This window comes from Psammomys obesus, unplaced genomic scaffold (genome assembly GCF_907164565.1).
Source record: "Psammomys obesus unplaced genomic scaffold, mPsaObe1.curated_primary_1811, whole genome shotgun sequence".
NCBI lineage: Eukaryota > Metazoa > Chordata > Mammalia > Rodentia > Muridae > Psammomys > Psammomys obesus.
The window spans coordinates 5,196,872-5,220,938 of record NW_026596040.1 but is presented as its reverse complement, the minus strand read 5'-3'; the positions used below and the strand labels follow the sequence as shown (position 1 = coordinate 5,220,938).

Genomic DNA, 24,067 nt, shown 5'->3' with positions numbered 1-24,067 from the left:
CAGCTCTTTAGTTTCTCCTGGATAACCATTCGAATTCCCTCCTGTGTAATTCCTCAGCACTGAGACATTTGCCTGTCATAGAACATTTCAGCAGTGAATGCTGTTCTGAATGGGGCTGTATTTTCATAATTTATTCATTTCACTTGCGTGAAACCTTTGGACATCCTATGCCTTCTTCCTCTCTGTATCCACGGGGACTCCCTGCCATACAGCCTGGTATATAATGTGTACTCATTTCTTCAATGACATTATACAAATATTTGTTGTATACCTATATCCCCATAACAATGTATTGCAGTTAAAGTGAATCAAATAATCTTGGTTTTCTTCTCTTGAAACCAACCATTTAAAAATATTCCCATAAATAAGTAGTCATAAATTGGAAAAGAAATATTACAGATATTAACAGGAAGCTCTAAAATCAATTATAGGGATCATAAAAACCTCAAAGAAATGTGACTTGGGCTATAAAATAAAGCCTTAACTAAAATGCATAAATATTTGTAATTTTCACAGTGAAAAACAGTGTGTAGTTTTTTGGTTTTGTTTTTTTTTTTTTTTTTAGTCATAGATCAGGCTGCAGATTATTTTCCCCGTGCCCTTATATCATAGCTAATTGTTCAAAGTGCTGACCTTTCTCTGGACAGAACTTGGCAGGCATATTTTGTGATCTGTCAGCTCATTGTACTGGCTAAGGAGTTTAGTCTCTCCAGGGGGAAATTTGGAATATTATTTTGTACAGAATCTCCTGAGATAGTTCCCTTAGAGAATAAGATGCCCAGTAAACATGCAAAAAGGGAATAACATCATCTTGTTCCCCATAAAAAAGGAAAAGCCAAGACACATGCTCAGATGTTAATGAGGAACAATTAAATCAGAACATTACACAAAGGGCTTAGGGAAAAAAAAATCAAGTGTTAGAATTGATAATTTCAGGGATCCGTGACAATCAAAGATCACTGCAGAGACACAATCCACCTTGATGATTCTGGGTACTTGATGGAACAGGAAATGGCCACTTGTGGTTGGACAGGGATGGGAATGCCGTGGCTGGCAAGAGCCGGGTTCAAGCAGTGTTGAACCAGAGGTTCTGACTTGTCATTCCCGAGTAAAGAGACATACTGTTCATTTGGCACAAGTGGACTGCCCATTCCTTTGTCTCTCTGGCCAAAAAGACAATTTGTTTCCTTACTGAACAAGGTGTACAACTCCAAGAATTCCTGGGCAAAGCGGGGGGGGGGGGGGGGCTTTCTCAGAACTGCTACAAGAATTTCTTACTTTGTCCTTCATGTCCTTCTTCCTGATGCTCCCTGTTCAAGGCACCCAACTTCCTTTCAACAAAGTAGTGCCTACAGTCAAGCTGGACCAAGGGCACTTTCTGCATAGTTGAGGGGATCCCTGCATCTCAGATTAGCAGGGCTATCTATATAACTGTACTATTTAGTGCCACTTCTGATATCTGACAGTCAAAAATCTTCCAGGGAGGCAAATAGAGAAAACATTTCCCCCCACCCCCTGCAGACTTGACTATTTTAAAGAATAAGTAGTGATTTTGTTCCACTAAAATATATTACTTATCGTGCTAAGCGACATCCACATTTTAATTATTTCTTTGATTGACTTTATTTTTTTTTAATGTTTGGTTTTATTGTTGTTGAAAGAATGATAACTAAATACCTTACATACATAATGTCAAGATGAAATGTAAGTTAATATTGAATGTGTCCGAGGGTTTAAAGAGTGGAAATTGGGATCCATATTGGCTATAATGCTGGCTTTGAGGCTCTGACTTGGTTTGCATATTTCTCTATCTCTCTGTCGCTCTGTCTCTCTCTCTCTCCCTTTGAGAATGGATTTCTATGTGTAGGCCTCGTTGTCCTGGAACTTGCTCTGTATTGCAGGCTGGCCTGGAACTCACAGATCCACCTGCCTCTGCCTCCAAGTGCTGGGATTAAAGATGTGTGCCACCACTGCCTGGCGTTTGCCTATTTCTCTAAAGGAACAAAAGGTAACACAGACCACTCAGGAACTGAGAAGATGTGTGGGAGAGCATCACTTTCCATACAATCTGTGTGACTGTATTACTGTCTATACAATATATGAGATTGTATTGTACTTTCCACATAGATGTTTTAAATTTTCACCTAAGGATCTATGTCCCATATTTTTTGTTTGTTTTCTTTTTTGAGATGCAGTCTTGCTAGGTGGCTCAGGCTTACCTTAAACTCTCAGTCCTTTCACCTAAGCCTTTCCACAGGATGGCTGTCCCATCATCCTCAGCAAGCATCTTCCTGGCCTATCCCGATCTTTCATGAATAACTCCAATCTGAGATGTCTTAAAATGTTTTTTAAAAAAATATATAAAACTAACATCTTCTATGTGCAACCTACGTAGAAAAGCGCAAAATCGCTGATTGATTCACTCCAAATTTATAAACACAAAGCATAAATGAATACTTATAAAATATTACTCTCACTTTAAAAATTTTACCTTTTCACTTATTTCTCAGCTTCTCCCCTTAAAACTTCTGCACCCTACATTCTCAGTTTACGATCTCATGGGGTAAGCAGAGACAATAACATGAACATCACTTCCTTGTGCAGCTTCCAACGACCCTGCTGCCTCCCCACATACGCTTCACACTGGTTCTCACAGTAACAAGTGTCCTCATTTCCACCTGGAGCTAGCCCATTCGCCATGCTGTACCCTCACCCTAAGGCTAGCCCATTCACCTGTACCTTCAATGTCAGGCTATACCACTTGCTTGCATCTTCCACTTAGGGGATAGCCCACTTATACCCTGTGGGATTCTGCTTGTCAGTCATTCCCCTTCTGGCCTTCACTGACAATTCTTTCCTCTGCCTTATCTGCTTTGGCATTCATACCAATCTATACATATCTCAAAATGTATAACAAATAAAACAAAAACTTAAAAATAAAAGTAATATGCAAATAAAGAAAAATAGAAAAGCTAACAAGTCAATGACTCTCATGGTAACCAGTGATTTTATAGAAATGTGTAAGGAGAATGGAATGTGACAAAATGGTCTGTTTTGGGGACTCTGGGATGTTTTGTGATTTGGAAGTCAGTTTATTTTACTAGGCAGTAAAAATGATCTCAATTTAAAAAGAAATTACTTGATAGTCTGTAATACCTGATCATTTAAAAATCAATATCATCTACAACCAGAAGAGAACTTCCTTATCTTGACTGTGTCTATAGATAACCTACAGAATACATCACGTGACATCTTAAAAATATTATCAACCTTCTTCTAGGAACTCAGGAAAGACCGGCTTGCCCAGAATCAAGCCGTGTTCAGCTTTGTGTTCAGCTTTGCTCTCACTGCACAGAAACAAAGGAAGGAGACCAGAGACAGAGAAATGAAACTGCCGTTATCTGTACATGACATGGTTGCAAATACTGAAAACCTATTGGAGTGACTGAGGAAGTTCAAGAAGGTTGGTGGAAATAACACCAATATCAATTTTATTTTAATAGGCAAGCAACAAACTACTAGAAGAAACAAATTTAATTTTAAAATAGCACTATCAAAAACATCAGCTGGGCAGGGCGGCACACACCTGTAATCCCAGCACTTGGAGAGGTAGAGACAGGTGGATCTTTGTGGGTTGGAGGCCAGCCTGGTCTACAAAGTGAGTTCAGGACATCCAAGGCTACACAGAGAGTCTGTCTCAAAAAACAAAACAAAACAAAACCCCATCAAATACTTACGACTAAACCTTCAAAACAGATAGAATAGGCCCCCACATCAGGGCCTACATTAAAAACAGAAGCAAAGAAAGGAAATCCAGGGCTCTCCAAATTAAAGAAAAACACATAATACATAAATTAAAAGATTTACTATTTTAATATGCTGTGAGTTCTCCTTGACCTAATCTACGGATTCAAAAGTGCCCAAAATAAACACCAGTACATTTAAAATAGAAATTGAAAGGCTATTATAAAATTTATACAAAATTGAAAAGATACAATTACAGTCGGCACAGTGCTAGAGTTGAACTACAGCAAATGAGGCATGAAATCACAGAGTGGGGGTGTTCCGGGCTAGTGAGTTAATCCACGGAGCTGACTGGGGGCACCCACACGTGTAAAGTGACTGGGAACATAATAAATGGGGCTAGGCTGTGGCTCGTTCTTCTATGAGAACCGTGGAGCACTCAGAGCCTTTAATCCTCAGGCCTATGTTCCACCTGCTCTCTCTCCTGTGGTGCTCTCCTCCAGTCCCTGAAACGCAGCCACTAGCCAAAGCTCCGCACATTCATGTTCTGTCTGCCTACTTCCTGGAGCCTGAGAGTCTCTGATGAACACTGGATTTACTCCCTGGATTTAGATTGTTGAGCATTGGCCCTAAAATGAATCTGTTCCTCCTTAGAGCTCCCCTTCTTGGTGAGTGACACTGCCAGGAGTCATTCTTTCCTCATAGCCAAGGGGCAGGCCTGTTGTTCTGAGCAGAGCCAGCTGGACTTTTTCCTAGGACTTTAAGTCTCAAGTGGTTGACACAAGCTTAGGAAATCAGTTGGAGCTGACTCATCTGGCCAGACAGCCTTAAGAGTTTGCACATTAGTACCTGTACCTGGACTCCCAGAATTGCCTCTGTCCCTGCTGTTCAACTCAATTTCTCCATCTATGTTATCCCTCATGGGTCTGCTGAGTTTCCTTTGAGGTAAGCATTTAATATCTGTGTTGTTTTATATGAAGGAACTTTCCTAACAGAACGAGAAAATGAAGAGTTGATGTGTGTAGTATGAAGACCCAGCTAGTCCATGAGACTAACCCATTAGTTCATGAGACAGCCAGCCATCAAGTATATTTGGTACAATTACCACACACAGGCCACCCAATAATGCTGTGTCTCTGCTGAGTTCCTCAGGGACTGCCCTTCTGTCTTATCCTTGTTCATCAAGACCATGCTCAAGAACAATTATTTCAATGAGGCAAAATTGGGGCTTGGAGTATTTTATTTTTGTTTTGTTTTTCTTTTATTATTATTATTAATTACACTTTATTCATTTTGTATCCCCCATAAGCCCCTCATTCCTCCCCTCCTGATCTCACCCTACCTCCCCTTTCTTCATGCATGCTTCTCCCCACATCCACTGATAGGGGAGGTCCTCCTCTCCTTCCTTCTGATCTTAGTCTATCAGATCACATCAGGAATGGCTGGATTGTCTTCTTCTGTGGCCTGGTAAGGCTGCTCCCCCCTCAGGGGGAGGTGATCAAAGAGCAGGCCAATCAGTTTATGTCAGAGGCAGTCCCTCTTCCCATCACTATGTAAGCCACTTGGACACTAAACTGCCATGGGCTACATCTGTGCAGGAGTTCTAGGTTATCTCCATGAATAGTCCTTGGTTGGAGTATGAGTCTTTGGGAAGTTCCCTGTGTTCAAATTTTCTTGTTCTGTTGCTCTCCTTGTGGAGTTCCTGTCCTCTCCAGCTCTTGCTATTTCCCACTTCTTACATAAGATTTCATTCACTCTGCCCGCCAGTTGGCCATCAGGCTCAGCATCTGTTTTGATAGTCTGCAGGGCAGAGGCTTTCAGAGGCCTCTGTGGCAGGTTCCTAGGTTGTTTCCTGTTTTCTTTTTCTTCTGATGTCCATCCTCTTTGCCTTTCAGGATGGGGATTGAGCGTTTTAGTTAGGGTCCTCTCTTTTGCTTAGTTTGTTTAGATGTACCAATTTTAGTGGGTTTATCCTATGTTGTATGACTATATGAGTGAGTATATACCATGTGTGTCTTTTTGCTTCTGGGACAACTCACTCAGGATGATCCTTTCCAGGTCCCAGCATTTACCTGCAAATTTCATGATTTCCTTATTTTTTCATTGCTGAATAATACTCCATTGTATAGATGTACCACAATTTCTGCATCCATTCTTCAGTTGAGGGGCATCTGGGCTTTTTCTAGCTTCTTGCTATTACAAATAAAGCTGCTATAAACACGGTTGAGCAAATGTCCTTATTGTGTACTTGAGCCTCTTTTGGATATATGCCTAGGAGTGGTATGGCTGGATCTTGAGGGAGCGCTATTCCTAGTTGTCTGAGAAAGTGCCAGATTGATTTCCAGAGTGGTTGTATAAGTTTACATTCCCACCAGCAGTGGAGGAGGGTTCCCCTTTCTCCACAACCTCTCCAGCATGTGTTGTCCCTTGAGTTTTCCATCTTGGCCATTCTGATGGGTGTAAGGGGAAATCTCAGGGTTGTTTTGATTTGCATTTCCCTGATGGTTAATGAGGATGAGCATTTCTTTAAGTATTTCTCTGCCATTCGATGTTCCTCTGTCGAGAATTCTCTGTTTAGCTCTGTTCCCCATTTTTTAAGTGGGTTACTTGGTTTTCTGCTTTTCAGCTTCTTTAGTTCTTTATATATACTGGATATGAGTCCTCTGTCAGATAAAGGGTTGATGAAGATTCTTTCCCAATCTGTAGGCAATCACTTTGTTTTGATGACAGTATCCTTTGCTTTACAGAAGCTTTTCAGTTTCAGGAGGTCCCATTTATTGATTGTTGCTCTCAGAGCCTGTGTTGTTGGTGTTCTGTTCAGGAAGTTCTCTCTTGTACCAATGAGTTCTAGGGTATTCCCCACTTTTTTTTCTAGCCGATTTAATGTGTCTGGTTGGGCAAGAACAATTATTTCAATGAGGCAAAATTGGGACTTGGAGTATTTTAATATAGGCTAACACAGAAGGGATCAGAGACATATATGTGACAGAACGCATGTAGGTTTCTCAGAAGAATCACACAGAGTAAACATCTTAGTGTGGGAGAGTTGCTGCAAAGACAAATTCTTTCTTGACACTTTCAGAGCTACAGCCCTTGGTTACATTTTATAGGTCCCAATTCTAGCACCAGTAAGAATTTCTACCATTTACTTGATGATTTGATCAACTTCTTAAGAAGTTTTCATGTGTTGTGGTGGACTGTTTTTAAATTAACCATGGTGGCTCCTCTACCTGACCTTCTGATTCCAACTTTGCTAGGACCCTCCTCAAAGTAGAACCTGCTTCTCTAGCTCAATCTGATCATGACCTCATGGTTCACTTTGGCCAGTGAGACCACAGAGGACATGCCATGGCAGAGGCTCAAGAAGTGTTTCTCATGAAGCACACATCTTTTCTTGCTGTTGGGAATCCTTCCATTGCCTTGTGACAGCACCCTGGTGTGAACACAACATTTTGATGACAGCAGCAGAGATAACTAGTCCCAGCTACCAAGAGCTAGGTGGACAGTTGTGGAGGACTGACTCCCCTAATTCAGACAGCCTCAAAACAGAAGACACATCTGCTTAGTCCATAGGGTCATGTGAAATAAACTATCTGGGGAGAGGGGCAGAGAGTCACTCTGCTTCCAGGAGAAACTTCACTCAATTGTTTAAAGACATGATTTATTGAACAACTCCTTTGTGTAACATTTTATAGATGGGTTTTGATAATTTCTAGCTATCTAGATAAGTATTGCTATTATGCAGAGGGAAACCAAGCAAAACACCTAGGGTAACTGGCCTAATTCATACTCACCAAGTAGCAGAGCAGGAATTAAAACTCAGGTCCTTGAGACCCTATGGCAAGAGAGGAACTGGAGTGAGTGTGATTATAAAGGTGTATGTTTGGGAGAGTGCAAAAGTTGTATTGGTGTGGTAGGGACACAATTAATCAACCAAGAGTGAATAACTTGGTCCTACCATTAACATATTTATTCATTCACTCACTGATCACTGGCTGTGTGCCAGGCACTGTTATAAGAGTTGAAGAAGGAGACAAAGAAAAGCACGCAAGCATAGCTGCCTGCCTTGTTATATTCCTGTGAGTCTGAAAGATAATCAACAAAATTAATTCTGCTGTCTCACATATCATGCAAGGGAGTTTCACGAGATGCCTACAGGGAATGGCATGAGATAGAATGAAGGCAGACTTGAGTTCAGGCTCTCAGATGCGAGCTCAGGCCCTTGCAGTTGCTCTGTATAACTCTCGGGGAAACCGCTCAGTTTTTCCAGATACAGAATGGAAGCGCCAATCCTGCTCAGCTTAGTTTTTTAGAATAAAGACTATACTATACATCGAACAAAAAGTGATAAGACTGCACGCAGAGGGACTTTGTCAGACCCTGAGTTCTCAGCCTGTGATTCCACAAAACTGAATGAAGATCATGGGAGAAGTTTCCAGGCAGCCATTGGTAGGGCTGTGTGTTCAGCTGTCATGGTCTTTTCCACTTAAAACAGATGATGTTGTCCTCTAATTTATTAAAACCACATGGGAGCCTTTTCTGTTTACAGGGCCGAGGGACCTGTGCAGGCAGGGAGAAAGGCTCCCAAGTACAGCTTGGGAGCTGTAGGCTTCATCTCAATTAACATAAGCCACCTGGGGCAGCTACCCTGGGTCTATTTGTTATCTGACTGTGGGTTGCCAGGGCTCAGTTAGCAGCCCTCTAGGGAGGGGCTCACAGAAAGACTGTATTTACTTTTCCTAGATGCCAGCCCTGTCTGGCAGCTTTCACTTGATAACATGCCCTATATCTGAAGATTCTTCCTGACTGGGGCCAGGACCAGAAGGCTGGCAAGATTGAATGTTAATTCAAATGTTTTCCTCCCTGACACCTTGTCTATGCAGGAGAACTTCTCTCCTTGGAACACAGATATCCACAAACAGGGCATTCTACTAAATGCTTCCCAACCTTCCTTACAGTTTATATTTCGAGTGCCATTTGATTGACATCAGTGTTTTCCCATCCATAGTAATAGCATGCCGATAAGTGCTCCATCGTTCTTGCTCATCACTCTGTCCTCTCGTTGTGGGTCTGTGTTACAATTAGGATTGTCAGATCTAATAAAAAAAGAGTACTCTATAGCCAATTAAATTTGAAATTCACATAAATGTAATAATAAATAATTTAAAAATTTTCTGCGTGGCACTAGAGACATAGGCTAAAATTATTGGCTGTTTATATGAAGTTCAAAAAACTGTTCCTCCCACATTTATGTGGCAGCTGAAATTATAGCTCAGTTCTGAGGTTCAGTAGTTATGCACACTAATGAAGGAAAGGGTGTGGCTGATGCATGACAAAACCCAGAACTATTAAGTGAACATTTTGCCAAAAAGCACATATGGACATATTAAGTATGGTTGTTTCAGGAGGTTAAGACTTTTCATTTGTCTATGGGATTCGTCTTCTGTTTTAAAAATTGGTGGCAATAAGAAGAAAAGTTTTCAAGCATATATGTATATATATTTATGTATATACATATACATGCACACATATACATCTGTACATTCATACTTCTTAATGTTAAAGCAAACAGTGTTTAAGTGAAATTTGGTTATTTTTCTCAGTTTGAAAAGTGAAGTTCTCTGATTACAACCTTAGAGGCTAGGTGCATCTTAAGGAGATTATTCAATGCAATAATAGGTAAAGAAAGCAAATTAGAAAAACAGTATGCAAAATGGGCCAGATTTTTGGGAGGGGTTCCATAGTTTTATAACTTATCCAATGCTTCTTAACAAAATTAGCCTCCAAAGCTTGGGAGATGTCAAAGTAAATCTAATATTTAAGCCAGGACATAAATCAGAGTTATATATAATATTTTGGGGAATACTTAATTAACTTGTGTTTGATTTGCAGAATGAGGGTGGAAAATCTACTCTAATAAGGAATGAATTAAAGACTCTTCCCATGATGCTTTGGAACCAAGCATCCACACTGGACTGTTTGTGACTGGTTTGTTTAGAATATTATACCTGCATGGAGCAAGGAAAAAAAAAAAAAACTGTTAACAAATGCTTGCTGGGTAACCCTTTTCATCTGTTAAAACAACCTAAGTTATTCATTGTAGCCTTTTCTTCTGACAATGTGACTTAAAAATGACAGACTCAGAGGCTTAGCACCATGCTTATTTTTTTGTAAAAAATTTACTTAAAACCACTATACCTTGTTATGACAGAAAGCACTGCAGAGAGAAAGAGTAAATAAAGTGTTAAGGAGCTGTGGGGAGTAGGACAAAAGTACTCACGGAAAGGGGCACAGGGTGATATGAAGGTAGAAAAGACAGTACTAGGAGTAGGGAGGTTTGAGTGGGGAAAGAAATTAGGAAGCCATGGCGGAGGACGTTTGTAGAGGAATAGCCAAGGCTGGGGGAGGGGTGCAAAAGCCATAGGGAAACGTATCTTACAAGCTCATTAAAAATACTGTTTCGAATAACTGTGTTTAAACGAAGGCGTGCCACACAGGGTAATAATGCTTTTTTCAGAAGCCCTAAATCGTCAAACAAAACTCTGGAGTCCTGGGTATGGAATTCCTCCTTATATGTTGCTGAACAGGGAGGTGCCATAGATACCCAAAACAATACAGTCTGCTGCTGCTGTCCTGGGTCCCCACTAGAGCTTGATGTTGAGACACTACTGCTGAAGACACCACTCACATTGGTCTCGGGATTGGGAACATTAAGCTGAAACTGCTCTGGAAGCTTCCTCCCTGGTGGTTAGCTTCAATACTGCTGGAAGGTGCTATGACAGCCCCCCGAGGAAGAAGAGTCACCTGCAGTCTTACCCAGCTCTAAACAACTTGAGCTACAGCAACACTCCACCTGCTAGGATATGCCCATTGCTGCAATAGGAGCATAAATGTGATGGGGTAACCAAGAGCTTTCTAACTGGATTCTACGCCTGCTCTGCCAAGGAGAAATTACGCCGGGTACAATAAACCTGACTGAGATCTGGTGACTGGCGAAACCACTGGCCCTAGAAAACGCGTTCCTAAAGAGATATGTGGTCCCGTGACCTTCTAAATACTCATATTTATATCCACAGATTAGTGCTTCTCTGGGTCCTTATCAGATAGGATTCTTCGTACAGCGCTCAGTGGTTAATGAGGAGACTGTCACTGGTCGAAATGTCCAGAGTAAGAAACTTCAGAATGTGCTTATGAATTCATTTCAGCTGTGTTTATCTGGACAAGCCCGTCAACATATCATCGTGAGTCCCCACTTCTCCCAAAGAGACGATAGACAGTTAATGGCACCTTGGGAAAGTGATATCACTGTTTTTTTCATGGTGTAGACACTGATAAGTTGTCTAGGTACCTTTAAGCAACCTTCCACCTATGCTCTTACAAGCAGCTCTCTTTAAGCTCCATGGGCCACAAACATTCAAAGGAGATATGAAAATCAGAAAAGAAACATCTCAGCGAGAGAACGAGGAGGAATGAGAGAAAGCAATGGAGAATGAAAGGATGGAAATTCACACACACACACCCCTGATGTCAATGAATAAAACATAATTTAAAAAGCGGTCACTGCTTTACTTTTAGGAATGCCCCTCCTCCATGAGGTGTGTTCTGCTCTGTGTATGGAGCTCAAATGACCCCTTCACCATGGTCACATAGGACATATCCTGCCTATCAGATATTTACAATATGTTCATAAAAGTAGCAAAATTGCAGTTATGAAGTAGCAACAGAATGATTTTATGGTTAAGGGGTCACTGCAGCATGAAGATCTGTATTAAAGAATTGTGGCATCAGGAAGGTTGAGAACCATGGTTAAACCATGTCTGTCACACTATGGACAGCTCTGCACATACAACAAAAAGAATGTGGTCTGGAATAACAGAATTTCTAAACGTTTTATGTTTCTTACATCCCCGGGCCTAGGTTTTGATGCGTGTACTCACAAAGAGAGGAGAGTGAAAGCACAGAAGAGGAAAACTCTAGGTGTGTCCTCACAAGAAGTTCTTGGCTCTAAAAAGGGAAAACGAGTTGGCTGAGCTTTTTAAGGAGGAAAAATACGACTTTGAACAAAGGGAGGCTGTGAAGTGACAGCACCTTGTCATTTCCAGGGTGGAAGAGAACACAGGATATGATGATTGCTAAGCAAGAGAAAGCTGCTGCATCCATTTTAGCATCTTACATGGCAGCGTTCTGAATAGGCCACTCTAAAATACTGATTAAGAAATACACTGAGGCTGTACCAAAATTAGACTCTTAGGAGGTCTGAGTAGTGCACAAATTATAATAGATCTATTTCTAAGTCACACAGAACCATCTTCTTTTCAACTGAGAAGCATCTAACAGATTGCGGAAGAAGTGGACTGTGTTACTCAGAGTCCATGGACGGAGGCAGGCTTTATGCACCAATGCCTGCAAAAGGATGGCCTCAAACACAGAGCAAAATCACAATTATTTTTCCATTAGCATTCTCTGGATAAAGACTTTCAGTTTTTTTTTGCTCCTGCTGGCAAGTAAGAACTGCTTGGCATGCATATTTAAATAACAGTCATACTGAATTAACTTTAAGATCTGGCTCTTAACATAATAGGTGCATTAAAATGTACAGCAAAATGAGAAAGATAAGGATCTCAATGCACAAAAAAAGTACTGGAGTAATAAACAGTGTCTTCTAAGCCTGGGATTATGGTAATGGATTTGAGACTGAGTCTCAAATCTCAAAACTAAGGGGTAGCCACTAATGGGTTAAGCCCATTTAAACCTATTGGCTGAGGACGACAGCACCTGACTTTACCAAATCACCAGTAATATGTAATAAGATAATAAAATCGATAGCTATTTCCAAAGTAGCTTAAATAAATCAACCTGTTACCGATTATCTTAAAAAGAAAGTGTCTTCTATGAGCCCTGAAGATAAACCTTATATTAACCGAGAGCCAATACTTGGCATTCAAGATTCCTGCCACTTATTTCATCAGAAAAATACCTGTCTCTGATTAGAGATAACACAACTGAGGGTATGTCTTATTGGTCCATGTAAATAAAATTCCTTAACAAATACTAACCTCACCGGCAAGGGGAATATTTATTTCTGATAACGAGAAAACAAACAAACAAACAAACAAACAACCACTTTTTGAGTTGATATGACTCAGTGTATAAAGTGCTTGTTGCACAAGCTTGAGAGTGGAAATTTGGAGTCCTATAACCATGGAAAGGTGGGTGTAGCTTCACACATCTGTAACCCCAGCACATCAGACAGGAGGCAGTTGCAGGAGAATCCCGAGAAGCCTGTCGGCCAGCGAGCCCGCTGTACACAACAGTAAACAACAAAAAGGTCCTAGTTCAGACAAGGTGGAAGGAGAGGACAAAGGTTGTCCTTTCACCTACACCCTAGTACAATTGCACACATACCCACACTCACTCTCATAGGCACATACGAACTTAACACCACACATGCGTGTGCACACACACAAGCACAGATACACACAAAAACACATACATCACACACACATAAAAAAAATAAAAATAAAAATAAAAACGTTTTGGTGGAATGCCCGACTGTTGTATGTAAATTCCTGCGTTTGATCCCCAGCACAATGAAACAAAACTTTTTTTTTTTTTTTTTTTTTTTTTTTTTTTTTTTTTTACTCACTTTAACGCCAAAGTTATGTACATCCCATTAGGGGAAACCCTAATAAGGATTGAGGGATGCACATCAAGTAACCGTGACGCAATCCTGGGCAGTGTTTGCAGATGGAAGTGTCCGCTCAGAGCTGCAGCCAAAAGCACTTACCACAGATTCACCAGAAAAGGGTGCTCCAGGCCCTGCATGATCTGGAGCTCCTTGAAGACGTTCCTCACTTCGTTGCGCTCCACACACTTCTGCTTATTCATGTACTTCATGGCGTACATCTTCTTCGTGTCGTTCTTCTGCACGATGCAGACCTGACGGTGTGAACGCAGGCCAGTGGTTAGGGAAGAGGGAGCGTGTGGCTGAGGGACAGGCAGGACTTGTCCTCCAGCATGGCACAGAGGCCGTGGCATTCTCTGCTATTGAAGCTCTTATTTCACTGAGGATAAAAATGTTGCTTTCTCCCCCTGCCCGTGTATTTATTACATGAATAACGGAACCTCTTCTTTCTCATACTAGTTTGCCTGCTTTTGCTCCTGGGATCTTCATGACACCAGCTTCCATGTTAAAAACCCCCTGATAACCAATAACATCCTTGGTGGCTAGAATGGACGTGACTAGGAGGGTAGAAACACTAAGTTTCTTTTCCCAGCATGGAAAAGACTAAGCACGAGGAAGCAGCTACACAACTGTCCGTGTTTTCTAATTCTTTTAGGGGCCCATGTAATAGCCATGAAAATAAAACGCAAATTTAATATAAAATCATTATTTCATTTTAAAAGTATGTCTCCACAGAGAAACTATTAATAGAATCTGAAGACAAAAGATTCTTACAGAAAGCTGGGCTATGTCTATTTTCCATGGTAGTGTCTTGAAAATGGCAAATTGGGGAAAATACAGAAATTAAGTGGCTTCTTTTCTCCATGAAAAAAATCAAGGCTCGTATTAATAAGATAACTCTTACTGGGGAAGTTTCGAAAGAATCTGAAATCTTAACCTTCTTTAGGGTAAAGAGCTAGTTTCCAGTTGTCGACACAGTAGGCAGATTTGACTTGAACAAGACAGTCTTGAACAGCACGTGGCTCATCTTGTAGGAGACTTTCATTAGATGCTGGTGACAATTGTGGAAACGTGCGTTCTAAAGCCTTTCTGAGTTACCTATCTTTATAACCCCAGCCCCTCAACAAGCACACTTTTCTCCCACTCTCTCTCCATGCTCACATCTCTGCTGGTTGTGGGACAGTTCAGTTCTTACCTTCCCAAAACTGCCCTTTCCAATGGCTCGCAAAATTTCAAAGTGGTCAAAGTTGACTGCAAAGAGAACGAAGAATATATGGAATTATTATAAATTACTTTTTAGCAGCTAATTGAAGAAACAAGCGTTTCTTGTTTAAAATGACACACCAAACTATGTTAAAATACTAATTTATTCATAGGAAAGGATTTAGTGGCCACTGATCCCATGTAACCATAGAGCTTGAATAGTATTAAGAGAGGGCAAACACAACGTCTATGTGAGGTCTGTAGTCTGGTGATATCTTTTAAAGGAAGAGGTGCTTTGAGATTAAATGCTCATAATAAGAAATGGAAACTTGAAAGTGCACTGAGTCCTAGGAAGAACAGAGGCAGAGGGCGGCGTCTAAAAACGCAGCACACTGATTTGCCTGTAGACACTCAGGGAGAAGGGGCTGCGTAGAGGGACACGTGACTTCCTGTAACGCGGTTGCGCTTCCAGCTTTTTCTCTGCCTGCCTGTTTTGTCTCTGTTTCACTCTCCTGTACCTAAATGATTTCCATTTCCCCGTGCTGTAAAATGTTGCAGCCATAAATTACTAGCATGAACTTATCTATCCAGGTCACACGCGGCGTTGTGTACATAAATCCACTGAAGTAGGATTTGAATATGAGATGATCTGCGCATGCTCTTTGGCCCTACCGTGTCTCACTACCAGAAGAGATATACCCAGTATAAGCACACATGTTCTTTCGAGTTTAATTTAATAAGATAATTCTTGATAAAAAACAAACTTCAAATAACCTCTGGCAGATGACAGTCTGAAGACCTTGAGAAAAAGTATTTCCTGGTTTTGAAATAAGGATTTAGGCGTGCAAATTCTAAATGAGGGATGTAAAGACCTGCCCAAGGAAATACCGTGAAACACTGGAAAGTATCTCTCATTTCTTTGAAAAAATAATGCATTCAGTTACTTATGGAGCGGGGAAGGTATAATATTAGAGTGCACGCGTGCGTGTGAGGGGCCAGATTTGAGGTCGCAGTTCTCTCTTTCTAGTGTGATCCAGGGACCCAACTCATTTTCTCAGTCTGGTAGGAAGCACTCTTAGCTCCCGAGCAGTCGTGCAACCTTCTCTCAACCCTTGAAGACCTATTTTCTGTCTTTATCAACAATTAACTCATCTCCCCATGAAGGGGGAGAAAGAGAGAGAGATGGTCTAGGCCTCATGAAGGTCTCTGGGATTTCTGAAGTTCAAACACTTTTATAATAACTTTATCATCACTCCCTTTCCAATTTTTCTTTTATTTTTTTTCTAGCACAAAATCCATTTAATCACACGAAATCACGTGTCTTACAAACGGCTTGTCCTAGAGTAGGATCCCAAATAATAGTGTAATTTGAAAAATAGCCTCAGTTTCTCCATATGCTCTCCTGTAAAAACATCTCCTAAATGAGAACACCTGTACAGAGAAGGCGCTCATCAAGCTGTTTCCTTCCTGAAGTGAGTGACTCATCTTCTGCAGCATGTGCTCCAGGACAGACAGCTGCATGTCATTTTGTTCACACTGGTATCTCTGCAGCCTTAGACTGTTACCCACAGAGGCAGGTGAAACTGTAGCTCTCTGGAGTCCCAGCAGAGTCTAGGACAGTGATTTACACAAGTTTGCCTCCCAGCAAATAAATCAAACTAAGCTATGGGAACGTTCAAGAACTCCCAAACAACTGAGTCCTACAAACAAGAACAATGTGAGCCTTTGGGCCATCCCAGGGAACTTTTCCTTAACTGTGAGTGAAACCCCATTAATAAGTTAAGAAACATGTTTGGCATTCAAAAGAAACATTACGTTTTTAAATGGAATAGAATAGAAAGTACCAGAAACTACTCAGATGGGATTCGAGTACAATATCGCCGCTGAAATGTTTACTTTATACGTGTGGGTAGAAATTCGGTTTTTGGTGCATGCCTTACCTTGAGCTGTCATGAAAATAATTAGCAAAATGCTTTTATACATTTTTTTTCTCGAATTACATATTGACATGACCAAACCAAGACTTTTTACACTCAATACACGAATCTCAGGAATACATTAATTACCATGGCCACATTAAAAGAAACTAGCCAGGATTTATTTGCAAAGCAAAGATTCTATATTGAGCAAATCCAGTAGCCCACTATGGCCTTCCCACTCACAGCCTCACCCAGAAGGCTACATCTCTCATCTCCAAGCGTGCACCATGTACCTAGGATGCATGTAGTCTTACTGTGACATTAATCTATTTCAGGAGCCATTTCTTCTTTTCTAAATAATTTTAAGCATTAACAAAAAAGTAAATAATAATAATAATTACATGACAAGGTTCCTGAAAACTGTACATTGGCAAAACTGCCTAATTTAATGTGTCTTTTCAAATGTCAGGTCTCAGAAAAGTCTGAGAAAGAAAAAAAAAACCTTTATTGTAGAAAATGCATATTCTGTGTCATCAGTGAAAGGAAGAAGAGACTCCACACTGGTGTCAGAACACCTCAGGTCCCTCCCACCTGGAATACAGCCTGGGGAGAAAAGCAATGGCTGACTGGGAGGGCTGCAGAGGTGGGCCAGTGGTGAAGAGCACTGGCTGCTCTTCCGGGCCACCCAGGTTTAGTTCCTAGCAATCATATGGTGGCTGACAACCGTCTGTAACTCCATGTGCAGGGGATCTGATACCGTCTTCTGGCCTCTGTGGACACCATGCATCGATGTGGTACACGGGCAAACACTCACACACAGTTTTTAAATGTTTTAAGTGACTGCAAAACAAGCTTTAAAACTACTCCTCTAGCACTCTCTCTGCATGCCTAACAACACAGTCACCTATAAGTAGGAAAGCTAATCTAAAAATACAACCAACCCTTATCCACTAAAACAGTACCATAAAAGACAAATTCAGAATTGTAGTTTGTGAACAGAAATCCCACAGTGTTTTATAGAAATATAGTGTTTGCCTTTCCGATTATGGACCCAGGCTCTTAATCACTGTCTTCCCAGTTGTCATTATGTTTTTACACATCTACCCACACCAACTGGGGACCCAGGAAAAGCAACATGGAGTTTTCCCCCTCATTCAGAATTGGTTTTGAATAAAATTATGCTCCCCGAGCCTTTCTCTAAATAGAACCTTGCTGATTTTAAGACACACTGCTGATGATGTGATCACTTTCCTTACTTCCCTTACCCAACCCCCTAATCTCAACATTTTAAGAAACTAAAATTATTGAAGGAAGAAAAGGGAACCACCTACTTTCAGAATTTGAAATCATACCATGACAGTAGGGCTGGGCAGAAGGACATTCTAAAAAGTGAAGCGATGCATCTCCTTTATTCTATTTTGAGATAACAATATTTGAAAACCTTGATTCCAGCCTTCGGAAGCAGCAAATAGTGAACATATGTGAGTCTATTGAGAACCAAGTCCCACAAACTGCTTATGTAAATCTTCCTATTGATGATGGAACAAGGACACCAGCTGTGTGACCCTGGACAAGTTACTCAGTCTTTCCAAATCACAATGTCCCATCTGTAAAATGGAGCTCATTAAACCAAACAGGCACGAAGCTTCCAAGATGAGACACTGTAAGCCAGAAGTGTAGAGTCTGGATCACTGAAATCTGAAAATGACAATCACTTTTAAAAGTTCAGTTGCTCAATGGAAACTGAGCCTTATTTTCAAAGTTTCAATTCTGTTCCCATAATGCAACCATTGTTACAGATGCTGAGATGTCCTTGAAGGGTTTATCTTGGTGGTGCATGTGGTTTCCTTTCTGGCAACAGGACAGCATGCTATCACTGCAACAGGAGGAGATTTTCTAGTAACTCCACCGTGTCTGCCCATTACAGAGATCTAACTATGTTATCAGCTCGTTTGTCTTCCACTGTCTCAAAAATACTCAATAAATTGATTAATATTGAAAGATTTAATTACCCATTAACAATAGATTATTAACAATAACAATACTCCAGATATCCTTGATGGTCTTTTGCGTATATGATTCTAAGCTTAATTAATGGGAAAAGAACTGTTGTCCAAAATGGATGCCACCTTTCTAATGTGAAGATATTGTCAGTAGCCCTTCAAAGAGACTTCACCAACTCTGTTTGATATCAGTGACATACAGGAGTGTCTTACTTAGGGTTACTAATGCTGTGATGAAACACCATGACCAAAAGTAACATAGGGAGAAAAGGGTTTATTTGGTTTACACTTCCACATCACTGTTCAACATCAAAGGAAGTCAGGACAGAAACTCAAACAAGGCAGGAACCTGGATGCAGGAGCTGATCCAGAGGCCATGGAGGGTGCTGCTTCCTGGCTTGCTCTCCTTGATTTGGTCTGCTTTCTTATAGAGCCCAGGACCACCAGCCCAGGGATGGCACCACCCACAACAGGCAGGATCCTCCCACATCAATCACTAGGAAAGAAAATGCCATACAGGTTTGCCTACAGACCAATCTTATGTCGGCATTTTCTCATTTGAGGTTCCCTTTTTCCCAATGACTGTTCTGTGTCATATTGATGTAAAACTAGTAGTAAGTAGGATGAGGTAATTATTAACTTGCCAACCCTACTATGTATAATTGACTTGATTTGACAATATAAAAAGATAGATGTATTGACTTTATCTCTATGAGTGAAGCTGTATGGATATTTTATATATTTTTCAGCAAACTGCCTATTCACATAATTTCGCTATAGTCATTTCAAATTGTATATGTACTTAAATTTATGTAAATTAATTAATTATAAAATATCAGATCAATTTTTCTTGGCTATCCACTTGAACATATTTAAATAATGGCGGTCTTTCATAAATTTTTATAGTCAAGTGTATCAATTTTTTTCTTTGTGCCTTTTGCGTTTGTCTTTTAATTTCAAATTTGCTTTTAAAAACATGTGCTTACATGTTTAAATTAAAAGCTTTTTTATAGAAAGAAGTTTCTATTAATTAGTCATTCAAAAAGCATTCATTTATTCTGGTTGGGAGGGTGCAAGAATGTCACCACGTCCATCTGGAGGTCAGAGGACAGTGTGTTGGAGTTAGCTCTCACCTTCTGCTCTGTGGATCCAGGGCATTGAATTCAAGCTCTTGGGGTTACAGGCAAGTTCCTTCACCAGCTGAGCCATCTCACTGGCTTATTGAGGCTTTTGACATGAATTTGTAATATAAATACTTTGGTTGTTTTTGTATTTTCCTTTGGTATAATGTATAAGTTGTGTTGTATACTCAAATACACAGAACCAAAAATGTGTAAATTCCAAAGTTTTCAATAACCTAACACAAACCCTGTGTGCTGACACCAATGCCACTTCAGAGGCTAAAATGCACTGATATTGTTTGGATGACTGTCAGCTTCAGACAGCTCTTCTGAGTCTTGCTTATGCTGGTAAACTTTTACTAAATGTTTGATTAGAAAATTCAGCATTAAATTCTGATGGCTCATTGTCCCAGTTGCCAGCAGATTGACTCAGCACAGTCTGGCTCGGTCAAGAGCACCAAAATAAGACATGCTTCTCAGAGAATTGGAAAGTGAAACAAAAGTCCTACCTGCCTTTGTTTTCTGTTCATTTTTTTTTCTGCAGTCTTTCTACTTAAATGTGATCTTAGCTAGTTCTGCGCTCTCTAAAGACAAAGTCAATTGAACTGAAATCATAATTGCTCAGCTGCTCATGTCATCTCTTCTGTCTGCAAATTTCTTTATTTTACTTCCCAGGAGAGCAGAAGACCAAAGTGTGGTAAGTTTAGCAAAGACAATGCTGATTGAACTTGTCTTAGGCTCAATGAAGTTATGGTTATTGATGTAGTTAGTGCTATGAGCCCTGTGCTATGCTCTGAGATGGTGGTCTGCAGACTGGAACTGTCAAGCCTAATGGGATGAGAAAGTAATTAATCATAGTTCATATCCAAGCTTGTGTAAAGGGTACCCATCTTTATTCTAGACATGTACAACAATTATCCCCACGCTCCACCATTTCTACAAAACAGCACTACTATAATTGCTATTCTTTTTTAAAGATGGGCCAACCGCAGCAGAGAAATTAAGTAATTTTCCCAAGGCCAGAGTGGCAGAGGAGTAGAGTGAGAATTCAAATGGACTCTTGCTACCTTCCAGCCCTTCTCTGCTGCCTTCCATTAAACATAAAAATCAACTGTATCTACCTTTCTTTTGCATATGAAATAAAATAAGCCATAGAGTCTGCCAAGGCCTGACTTTCCACAGCATTTATACCTCTATTTCCACTTTTCTTAAGTAAAGATGTGTAGTTTTGTTGGGTGCTATCTTGGAAGCCAAGTTCCACAAACTACCTAAAGACTGTCAGTCATTCCACCCTACATCCCTAGCCAGAAGCCTGGTCTAGATGTTAGATTGTAACTCAAGCCATTCTATTCTGTAGCTTTACACTGGGTTTCTTGACCTGGAAATGTGTGTTTTTCTCTCTGTGTCGTTGATGTCCAGAAAATGAAAACAACTTGCTATACATAAAAAAAGGGGTCCTCAGTTCAACAGAACAAAGCCAGTATATGGCATACATTAGAATTAGAATATAAGGGCATGTCCCCGTGGCATTGAAATGTCTGGCTTCATGTTTAGAAAGGTCAGGTTTTGGTTTCCTTTCAGGCATCTCTAATATTCTTTCTCTAATTCTACTTTTATTTATTTGGTTGCTTTGAATACAGGGTCTCATGTAGCATAGGCAGGTATCAAAGTCCATGTGGCCTTGAATCCCATTCCTTCCAAGTATACCAGGGTTACAGGAATTTGCCCCACCTGGCCAAACGTTAACTTTTAAAATTAGGACTTATTACAATTCAGAGTAAGACATGGCTGTTCTAGGAAGGTCATAGTGCAGCAAGGAGGTCCAGCTCCTCCGGGGGAGCCCCCAGCAGCACCCTGAAGGAGCTGCTCTCAATGCTCCATCCTTCTGCTTCTTACAGCTTTTCTCGTTTTATTGCTGCATTTGTATCTTCATTTGTTTTCTGCTACTATAACAAAGTTTCTGAGGCTGGAAATCTATTAAGTTAAAAAAAACCTCAGAGTTTTAATTCAGCTGATGGTTCAGATCCTGGGAACCTCAAGAGCAAGCTGCGGGTTAGGCTTCCACTCCATCAATACGTGGCAGACGGGCCCACATGGGGAGACGCAGCATACGTGCACCAGCTCCATTTTCTCCTCCTCTTGAGCATGAGATCTCTTTTGCCGGGTAAGGATGCCTTCTCTTCATCTTTTTATAAAGCCACCAGTCCTGTCATGTTGCCATCTTGATGGCTTTATCCAATCCAAAATTTACTCCAAATCTCCACTCAAAATACTATTAACATGTTGATCTTGGTATGGAGTTTCCAACACATGAAAATTAGGGACCCATTTAAACCATAGCAACTAAAATATCAGAATCAGTCCGGGGGCGGGGGATACTATGCAAACTTGCTGTGTCCCTTTTTCTAGAGGGACACTAGCAGATATTTGCTGAACCTAAACAGGACACAGAAGACAACCAAGGATACAATCCCAGTCAAGTCTAGCTTGGTGTTGTGGAAGTTTTGGGTTATGATATATAAACATGTCTTTATTTTAATCCCAGGTGTGGGATGTGGGAATGATTGAGACTGTCCCCAGCAGCAAACTACTTGTCTCATTTGGGCTCTGAGAGGGACTCTTTGCCAGCTGCAGATAGTTCGAATCTGAGGGCTCTGGAGAGGGAATAAATGTCAGAGCCCAGAGAGTGTTAAGGGCTCCAAGGAAGAAAAAGGCTGTTGATGCCCCCTATCCTCCATCCCCCGCAGGCTGCTTCTGGTTGCTGATGATGCGGTTTAACTGAAAGGAGTCAGAGATACCCTGAAATGAAGGACTTGACCCTAGGAACCTGACAACCCTAGCAGCAGGAAGGAGCTAAGGAAAACTAAGCCCCTTTCCCCACTAACCTTCTTTCTCTTCTACCTGGTGTTGGGGTGTTGGAAGAGATTGGGGTGGAGAAGGGTGGAAGGGAGGCATTAAGAAATGAAAATAGAGGAGGTCCTCCTCCTCTTCCCTTTTAACCTATAGGTCTCACAGGACTGGTTGCATTGTCCTCCTTTGTGGGCTGGTAAGGCTGCACTCCACTCAGGGGTAGGTGAGCAAAGAACCAGCCACTGAGTTCATGTCAGAGACAGCCCCTGTTCCCTTTACTAGGGAACCCACTTGGACTCTGAGCTGCCACAGGCTACCTCTGTGCAGCCGTTCTAGGGGTTCTAGGTTATCTCCATGAATAGTCCTTGATTGGAGTATTAGTGTCAGAAAAGACCCCTGGGCCCAGATTTTTGGTTCTGTTGTTCTCCTTGTGGAGCTTCCAGGTCTTTCTATCTTCCCCTTCTTTCATAATATTCCTACTAGTGGATTGGGGAAGGGGCATGAGAGGAGTTGAGGGATGGAAGGCAGGATTTCCAGGTGACGAGGGTGAGGGCAACAGCTGCGATACAACATGAATAAACTGTAATAAATAAAAATATATTAAAAATAGTGTAACAAGTTATGACTTTCACTTGAAAATATATTCTGGAAATATTTTACAGAAAACAAAATGAAGCAGTTTAAAGAATAGCATTCACAGCATTGACTGGGGTTCCAACTTGAAAGAGCAGCTGTCACTCAAAGTTTGCTGCACCACTGCAGACATGACCCAGGGAAGCTTCTCTCCTGGAGCTCCCTGTACAGGCTGTCAGCAGCAACCAGTGGGAGAGTCTTTCTCCGCCAATGAGAACTGCTTTTATCACCTGGGATGAGCCCATGAGTCCAGAGTTCCTGATAGAACCTGCGTGGATTTATTTAGGAACATTATTCTACACAGAAAAACACACAAGATCTCTAAGGTGGGGGAAAAAAATCTCTTCTTACTTTAGAAGATTAAAAAGCTTCTAAGAAAAACAACATTTCACCTGGGCCTTTTAGAGCAGGGAGGAGTGGAGCAAGCCAAGAAGGCAAGGTAGATGCCCTCATGCCCTCAAATCTGTAGGAGAAGAAGTCATTAAACAACAACTGATCGTTTTAAATCTCCATTTCCACACTCATCCCATCCTTGAGTCTCAAGCCAATTTATGGTTTTGCACATAAATAATTGATAAAATGTCTATGCTGCCCCCGAATACCACATCTTGAGTCATATTTGTTGTATTCATACCTGCTGGCATATAGGCATGTGAATCACTTAGACGCCTTAAAAACATTGTTTTATATAATCTTTGCCCCAAAAGTGTGAAGTAGTACATTTATTAGTGTTTTGTAGGTGAGTTATATACACCCCCCCAAAAAATCAAATCTTCCAGTTTTGGAGTTCAGACTTCAGTTCGACTTTGTATGGCCTCAAGCTCCATGACTTCAATATCACGATGAGCCTGAGACCCAGAATACATTAGCACAGCTATGGAACGCTGGGTTTGGAAATGGGCTGTGCTA

General features: G+C 40.9%; 1 protein-coding gene across 1 annotated transcript in view; it reads right to left on the bottom strand.

Annotated features, from left to right (window-relative positions):
* Positions 1-24,067, bottom strand: part of Stk32a (serine/threonine kinase 32A) — a 118,843-nt gene that overhangs the window by 70,257 nt on the left and 24,519 nt on the right. The window contains exons 3-4 of the mRNA XM_055622918.1: positions 14,625-14,680; positions 13,532-13,683 (exon numbers count right to left, since the gene is read on the bottom strand). Coding sequence (XP_055478893.1) covers positions 13,532-13,683; positions 14,625-14,680 — 208 coding nt within the window. The remainder of the gene's footprint in view (positions 1-13,531; positions 13,684-14,624; positions 14,681-24,067) is intronic.